We start from the raw sequence: 8466 nt of genomic DNA on the forward strand, positions 1-8466 counted from the left end.
ACTACTTTCTAAAAATTTACTTATATTGTACGTCTTTTGCCAAATACTCATAGAGACGGACCATTAACCCACTCCTAACCATACTGATATTGTCTCAACTTAACCACCTATTGTTATGTATTGAGTTTTATCACAAAAGTCCTCGGTGTTATTAGGAGTGGAACTAAACACTTATATATTATGTTTTATTTTCTCAATTCCTCGATGTGGACTTATACTCAACACGCCTTCTCACGTGGTACCACCACATAACCAGTCGCATGTTGGACGGTAAGCGCTGAAGCATGGTGTTACATTAAACCGGTAAGTTGAGCACATCATGGACCCATAAGACCCACAATTAAACCCTCTCTCATCTCATGATAAACTTCTTAGGCTCATGCAGGTCACCACCATCATCAATAATATTGTCCTAACTTAACAACCTATTACTTGATATTCGATTTTATCACAAAAGACATTGGTGTTATTAAGAGTGGAATCATACACGTATTTTATATTTTATTTTCTACATTTCTGATGTGGAACTAATATTCAACATCTTTTTTTTTTTTAAGCAATAGTGTATGTTGGTTCGTGCAAATTACGAAAATAATAGTCACAGTTAAATGTGCTATATGCATTGGTGTATGATAGAAGGAATCGTCTCTCCACCAGTATAAGTTGAGAAAGACTCGTCAAATTTTAAGCTATCCCATTTGAGAATTACACCACAATATCATGGATGTGTGATCATGTAGAAGACGGTTGGAAAAAAATAATTGAGAGAGATATGACTTTGTGTTTCGTCGACATATCCTAAGTGACTGTGAATCACATTAACATATTTTTGTCTTTTTATTGGCTTCTTAGCTCTTAAGAAATGTACTCTTTTATGTAAAACAGTATGGAACTTCTGTTAAAGATGGACAAAGTTTTGTCTTCTTTCCATGAAATTAAGAAAAAAGGCGATAGGAAAAAGGAAGCTAGCTAGGCATGGACAATGATGTGATACCAATGCATATTCTGCGGAGAGATGACACTCAAACCAAAAGACTTGTAAAGAGACTCGTTTTCAAAGTTTGGCATCTGTATTAGTAACAATCTTATCTTCTAGATTCTTCTTTTTGTTTCCCCATCTGTAAGATGCTTTCATTGTAGTGCTTAGGTCGCACCCCTTGGGCTTAAAACTTCAAAAAAAACTTTATAACTTCATGATTGCTGGAACAAATATAATTCTATATAAATGGCATCCGATTAATCTAATGAGGCCGCTAGCATCTTTAAAAAATTAGTGGCTAATGTGGCGTTCTGCTTGCATTGTTCGGAAAACTTATCTCTTCAAGGGGTAAGTCAAATTGTTGAACCTAAACACCATAAAACCTACGTGGCACACGTGCTGGAGTAATTAGGAACTAACTACGTTCTTCGGTGGCTTGAATGAGTCAAATTAAATATGGTAAATATCAAAAATATATGACAATATTTGGCAATTTCTTGTATATTCATTAATCTTCAAAGTGGAGTACATATAGGAGTTACAATTGGTATTACGTATCCACTTCGTCAATGTGGGACAACAAACTATTATTTACACTTTAACTAATATATAACTCGCAACACTCCCCCTCAAGTTGGAGCAAAGGTGTCACGCATACCCAACTTGTCAAGCGAGTTGGAAAACACACTATTAGACACAACCTTAGTAAGCATATTAGCGAGTTGATCTTTAGATCCCACAAACAAAAACATAATAATTCCAACATGCAATTTTTCCTTGATGAAATGTCGATCAATCTCCACATGTTTTGTTCGATTATGTTGCACTGGATTATGAGCAATCTCAATAGCAGCCTTGTTATCACAAAGGAATTTCATAGCATCCTTGGGTTTAAACCCAAGATCTTTCAACAATTTTATCAACCACAACAACTCACATACACCATGAGACATACCACAAAACTTAGCTTCAGCACTTGACCTAGCCACCACTTTTTGTTTCTTACTTCTCTAAGTAACTAGATTACCACCCATAAACGTAAAGTATCCAGATGTAGATCATCGGTTAGTGATAGAAGCTGCCCAATCTACATATGTATACCCTTCGACATTCAAATGACCATTCTTGGAGAAAACCAAACTTCTGCCAGGAGCCATCTTTAAGTACCTCAAAATACGGATTACCGCATCCATATGAGCTTCACCAGGTGAGTGCATAAACTGACTTACCACACTAACTACATAAGCAATGTCAGGGTGAGTGTGAGACAAATAAATTAATCTCCTTACAAGCCTTTGATACAATTCCTTGAGTAGGAACTTGATCCGGAAATAAGCCCAGATGATGATTTTGCTCAATCGGAGTATCAACAAGTTTGCAATCTAACATACTTGTTTCAGCTAACAAATCAAGAACATACTTCCGTTGAGACAAAAAAATAAATAAATACCATGCTTGGATCGTGCAACCTCGATTCCAAGAAAATACTTCAATTCACCCAATTCTTTCATCTCAAAATCAGTAGCTAGGTACTTTTGAAAGCGTTGTATCTTCTTCTAATCATCACCAGTCACTATCATGTCATCAACTTGAATAATCAATGCAGTTAGCTTACCATTTTGTCGCTTTAGGAACAAAGTATGATCTGAATGACTCTGGAAATACCCAAACTTCTTCATTGAACTTGTAAACCTCCCAAACCATGCTCTAGGAAATTGTTTCAAATCATACAAAGCCTTTCGCAATCTACACATAACACCTTTTTTTCAAGAGATACTTCGATACCAAGTGGGAGAGCACCATGAAGGAAAGCATTCTTAACATCAAACTACAATAGGGGTCAATCCTGGTTTGCTGCTAAGGACAGAAGAACACACACATTAATAAGTTTGGCAACATGAGCAAAAGTCTCCTGATAGTTCATCCCATAGGTTTGAGTATAGCCCTTAGCAACTAATCTGGTTTTGTACAGGTCAATAAAACCATCTGCTTTATACTTAATAGTGAACACCCATCTACATCCAACAACTTTCTTCCCATTTGGCAAATGAACCAAATCCGAAGTGGAATTCTTTTCCAAAGCTTCCATCTCAACATCCATGGCATTAACTCACTTAGGGTCAAATAAAGTATCCTATAATTTTGTTAGAACTCACACACTAGATAGTTGACATATGTAAGATTCATATGGTTTGGACAAACGATGAGTGGACACATAATTGTTAGACATACCAGCAGCAGGCAACTAGTCATCAGAAGGCAATTCGTCAAACATACCAACAACAGGCAACTCGTTAGAAACATCTGACTGATTGTAGGTAGAAATAGTATCGAGAATGACAGTTAACTGATCACTATCTATAGTCAACTGGTCAGTCTTACGTAGCATAACAGGTATTGTCCCTAAATCTGCCTGCAGCACATCACTCATACCATCTCTTCGAATCTGCACTTCACTCTCATTCTCCCCCTAAAGTGGAGAGTCGGAAGAAGGCTTCACAAAATACGGAACTTCCTCCAAGAATGTGACATCCATGGTAATATAAGTTTTAGGCGTTAGAGGATGATAACACTTATAGCTTTTCTGATTGTTAGCATACCCAATAAATACACATCGAATAACACATGCATCAAGTTTACTCTACTGATGAAAGTAGACATGCACATATGCCATACACCCAAACACCTTTGAATGAAGTTTGGATACAAAAAAAGGAGAAACATGTTTTTGTAGCACATCAAGCAATGTCTAAAAATCAAGAACCTTATTTGGAACACGATTTATCAAATACACAGCAGCCAAGACAGCATGACCCCACAAATGATTAAGAACACATTTATCCAACATCAAAGAGCGAGCAACCTCCATTATTTGACGATTCTTCCATTCGGACACACCATTTTGTTAGGGTGTAAATAGAGTAGTCATCTAGTGAATAATACCCTGATCACGAAAAAAGCATGCCAAAGTGTGATTCACATATTCTCCTCCGTTATCAAACCTGAAGACCTTAACTTTGGTTCGAAACTAAGAGCAACTCCAGCGTTGGAGCCCTCCCCCCTGGCAATACACTATTCAATCCACCTAATGAACAATAACTGCCCTTAATGAACAGTAAGTAGCCCTGGCAATAGAATTTGCATCTCCACCGTTACACTTCAATAGCCCTGGCAATAGGCAATAAAATATTAGTATTTTTTTTTTTTATAAAATAATACAAAATAATTTTAATTGTAATATCGGATAAGATTTTGCGCCACGTGTCATTATCCGAAGTATTATTAAATAATACAAAATAATACAATTATTGGTGATGAATTTCTGATAAGATTATTAACCAATCACGTCGCGCCACGTGTCATAATCGGTTCACAATCTTTGAGGATAGATTTCCATCAGATTTTTAACGAATGACGGCATGCCACGTGTCATAATCTGTTCACAATCTTTGAGGATAGATTTCCATCAGATTTGTAACGAATGAAGGCATGCCACGTGGCATTATGCAGAACCTAATCCTTTCTGAATCCTCTATATAATCCACCATCCATCCTCACAAATCTCACACCAAAATTCTCAAGATCTCTATCATTATTCATAGTTTCTGCTTCCTTATTCACAAAAATTTGTATCATTATTCATAGTTTCTGTTTCTTTCTTTCAATGTCGTCTTCTTCTTCCTCAAGGATGATGTGGGAATACAATCAGGAAGAGGAAGAATTGTTTAACGAATCTGAAGCAATCTTCAATCACCAGAGGGTAAGAAATGAGAGGGAAGAGGATGAGGAGCGTCAAATGAGAAATGACGAAGTAAGAAGGGGCAGAGCCTCACATTCCCGTCGAGTCATCCAAGCTGCGGCTCAGATCTACAGGCCCAGCCGTTCCGGAAACCTTGATAGAAGCAGGCAACGACGAGGTATGGAACTCTTGGATGATTATTTTGTTCCTAATAGTGCATTCCCTGATACGTACTTTAGACGTCGTTTTAGAATGGAACGACATTTGTTCAACAAAATCATGATTGCTGTTTGCAACCATGATTCTTATTTTGTGCAAAAAAAAAATGCTTTTGGTGCTATGGGTCTACTGCCTGAGCAAAAAATTACTGCTGCCTTGCGGATGCTTGCATATGGAGCATCTGCAGACCAAGTGGATGAGATAACGAGGATGGGGCAATCAACCATTCTTGAGTCCCTGATGAGGTTTTGCGGAGCAATCGAATCTATCTACACCGTTGAGTACCTCCGCAAACCTACACACATGGACTTGGAGCGGCTGTTGAAGAAGGCGGAGATGCGTGGCTTTCCTGGGATGATTGGAAGCATTGATTGTATGCACTGGACGTGGAAAAATTGTCTAAGTGCATGGCAAGGCGCTTACGGGGACAGAAAATGAGCAAAAAGTATCATTCTGGAGGCGGTGACATCTTTTGATACATGGATTTGGCACACCTTTTTCGGGGTCCCAGGAGCTCAAAATGACATCACCGTCCTTGCCCAATCCCCAGTGTTCAACGATGTCCTGCAAGGAAAGGCACCAAAAGTTACGTATGAGGTCAACGGACGTATGTACGACGGGCCATACTACCTAGCCGACGGCATCTACCCGCGCTGGTCAACCTTTGTCAAAACAGTGCCACGTCCGCGGAGTGCAAAGGAAAAACACTTTGCAAGCTGTCAAGAGGGGTGCAGGAAGGATGTGGAGTGTTGTTTCGGTATCCTCCAAGCTCGCTGGGCCATCGTCAAGGTGCTGCCAGATTGTTTGATGTAGAGTCGCTTCGATCCATCATGATGACGTGCATTATTCTTCACAACATGATTGTGGAAGATGAGTACGATTATGAAGCTGTTGATGAATATGAGCCAGACCCGATGAACAATTCAAGAACACGTATATATTGTGCTCATGACGCCACCGATGAGCCCGTGCAACATGAGCCATTACAAAGGGATGAACGTTACAATGAAAGGCTCATTCAACGATATACTGCATTTCAAATGCCAGACATGCACAATGCCCAACAAATTGACTTGATAGAGCACCAGTGGGCATTGAAACAAGCTGAAGATAATTAAGTTCATTTAGTGTGTTTTTTTGAATTTGGTATGTTTATGTTATTTTATTTGGTGTGTTTTATTTTTTGATATGTTTATGTAATTTTTTTATGTTTATGTTTATGTAATTCTTAGTATATGTAATTTTTTTATGTTTATGTTTATGTAAAGGACTTTTAATTAGAACGATGGACTTTTAATTATTTTATACAAGGACTTTTAATTTGAACAATGGACTTTTAATAAATAACTTACCAAATTAATTTGAATAAATATTCAAGAAATTGGAAACAACATAAATAATACAAACAATAAATAATAAATTACAACCCGAAATGATTGGAAAATTATGGGCTCCGATTACAAAAAGTACTCTATTCATCATCACTTAACCAATTTGTGGTGCTAGGATGATCTTCTCTTGCGGTGCTAGAACCACCTTGGCTTGCTATTGCTTCTCTTGCACGCCTCCTTCGCACAACGTCCGCTTTCTCTGACTTCCAAAAAAATTTAGAATTTGGAGACTTCCCTTCTAAAGACATGTTCATAATCTCACGATCTTGTTGAGCCCGTCTTTCTTCTCTAACATGTTCCCTTTCTTGCCTAAGTAGCTCTCTTTCTCTCTCATTAGCATAAAATTCTCTCTCAACAGCTGCTTGTTTTGATGCCTCTCTAGCCTTATCAGCCTCATCTTTCGCCAGGTCCCTTGCCAAAGTCAATTCACCTTGGCGAGTAAGTTCTTCCATGAACTTTGCATAATCGCTCTTCGAAGCACTCCCTTTTCTCTTTGAAGCCTTCTTACCTTGAGGCCTAATTGGAAAACGGGTCGAACCCGACGCGCGTTCAGGGAGGGGCGTTTCGGGCACTTCTTCTGCATCATCTTCATGAACATGATCGGGTGTAGAGTGTAGAGGGGTGCTGTTCATGTGCACTTCTGGACCGACTGGCATAACTCTAAATTTAGGACAATCTTTGACAATATTCCAACATTCCCACCGGTTGAATGATTTATTTTTGCTTTTGGTTTTGGCAGCGTACCAAGCTTGTGCTTGAAGTTCCTACACAATAAAAATAAGTAACAAATAAATAATTATAATGAAAATAAGTAACTAGCAAATATATACATATATATATAAGTAACAAATATAATGAAAATAAGTAAGAAGGCTTCAAGTTTAGTAAATATTGAAAATAAGTAACAAATAAATAATTATAATGAAAATAGGTAACTAGCAAATATATACATATATATATATAAGTAACAAATATAATGAAAATAAGTAAGAAGGCTTCAAGTTTAGTAAATAATGAAAATAAGTAACAAATAAATAATTATAATGAAAATAAGTAACTAGCAAATATGTACATATATATATATATAAGTAACAAATATAATGAAAATAAGTAAGAAGGCTTCAAGTTTAGTAAATAATGAAAATAAGTAACTAGCAAATATATATATATATATATATATATATATATATATATATATATATATATATATATATATGTCATGTTAATCATAACATGGGGCTAGAGTTCCAAGTTTAGTAAATAAATAATACAAACAAAAAAATAAATAAATAATACAAACAACATAATTATAATGTAACAAATAAATAACAATAAATAATAAATTTTGTACATAACAAATAAATAATATAAACAAATAATTATAATGTAAGTATGTAACAAATAAATAATTCAAACAAATAATTATAATGTAAATTTGGGTATCAAATAAATAATATATTGTTACCTGATCCGAGTAATTTTCCCCACTTCGAATATTACTACTAGCTTGTGCCAAAGCGTCTCTCCACGTACTAAACGATTGGCTAAGTAATTTCCAACGACTGGACATCGATTCTTTAGTTCTTTTCCCACCAATTTTCTCAAGAAAATTGGTATGAATAAGACTCCACATTTCTCGCAACTGCATCTCATTACCCGTAAGTGAACTATGAGTAACTTCAACCCAACTAGTACACAACGCAACATCTTCAATAAACGACCAATTCGTACCTGCACCAGTGGTCATTTTGTTGAAAAAAAATGGATTCAAACTTTGAGACAAAGAAAGGAATGTGATTGAAAGTAGTTGAGAAAATATGAAATTGTTGTGTAAGGTAGATGATAATGAGAAGGTATTTATAGAAAAGTAAAAACAATTTTTTTTACAATTTTTTTCAGATTTTTCAGATATTTTTTTTAATTTTTTTGAATTTTTTACAATTTTTTTTAAATTTTTATTCAATTAATTAATCTCTGCCATTAGATATAAAAAAAATTTGAATTCCAACGCTCCAGATTGTGCCACGTGTCACAATGGTAACTTTTCAAAATTTTAAAACTATTTTTTCATTTATTTTTTAATTTATAAAGCATTTTAATATCCACCGTTGATCTCAGATCGAACGGTGGATATTAAA

At 35.9% G+C, this 8466-nt stretch overlaps 1 protein-coding gene across 1 annotated transcript; it reads right to left on the reverse strand.

Annotated features, from left to right (window-relative positions):
- Nucleotides 1-6280: 6280 nt before the first annotated feature.
- On the reverse strand, nucleotides 6281-8039 carry LOC148692352 (uncharacterized). The gene is made up of 2 exons (XM_088682101.1): nucleotides 7794-8039; nucleotides 6281-7092 (listed from the first exon to the last, which is right to left on the reverse strand). Exons 1-2 carry the CDS (start codon nucleotides 7974-7976, stop codon nucleotides 6409-6411), a joined length of 867 nt encoding a protein of 288 aa, XP_088538227.1. The 5' UTR covers nucleotides 7977-8039; the 3' UTR covers nucleotides 6281-6408.
- Between the last annotated feature and the right edge of the window lie 427 nt (nucleotides 8040-8466).

The sequence above is a fragment of the Pyrus communis genome, chromosome 12 (genome assembly GCF_041283825.1).
Source record: "Pyrus communis isolate YQ-2024b chromosome 12, ASM4128382v1, whole genome shotgun sequence".
Taxonomy (NCBI): Eukaryota; Viridiplantae; Streptophyta; class Magnoliopsida; order Rosales; family Rosaceae; genus Pyrus; species Pyrus communis.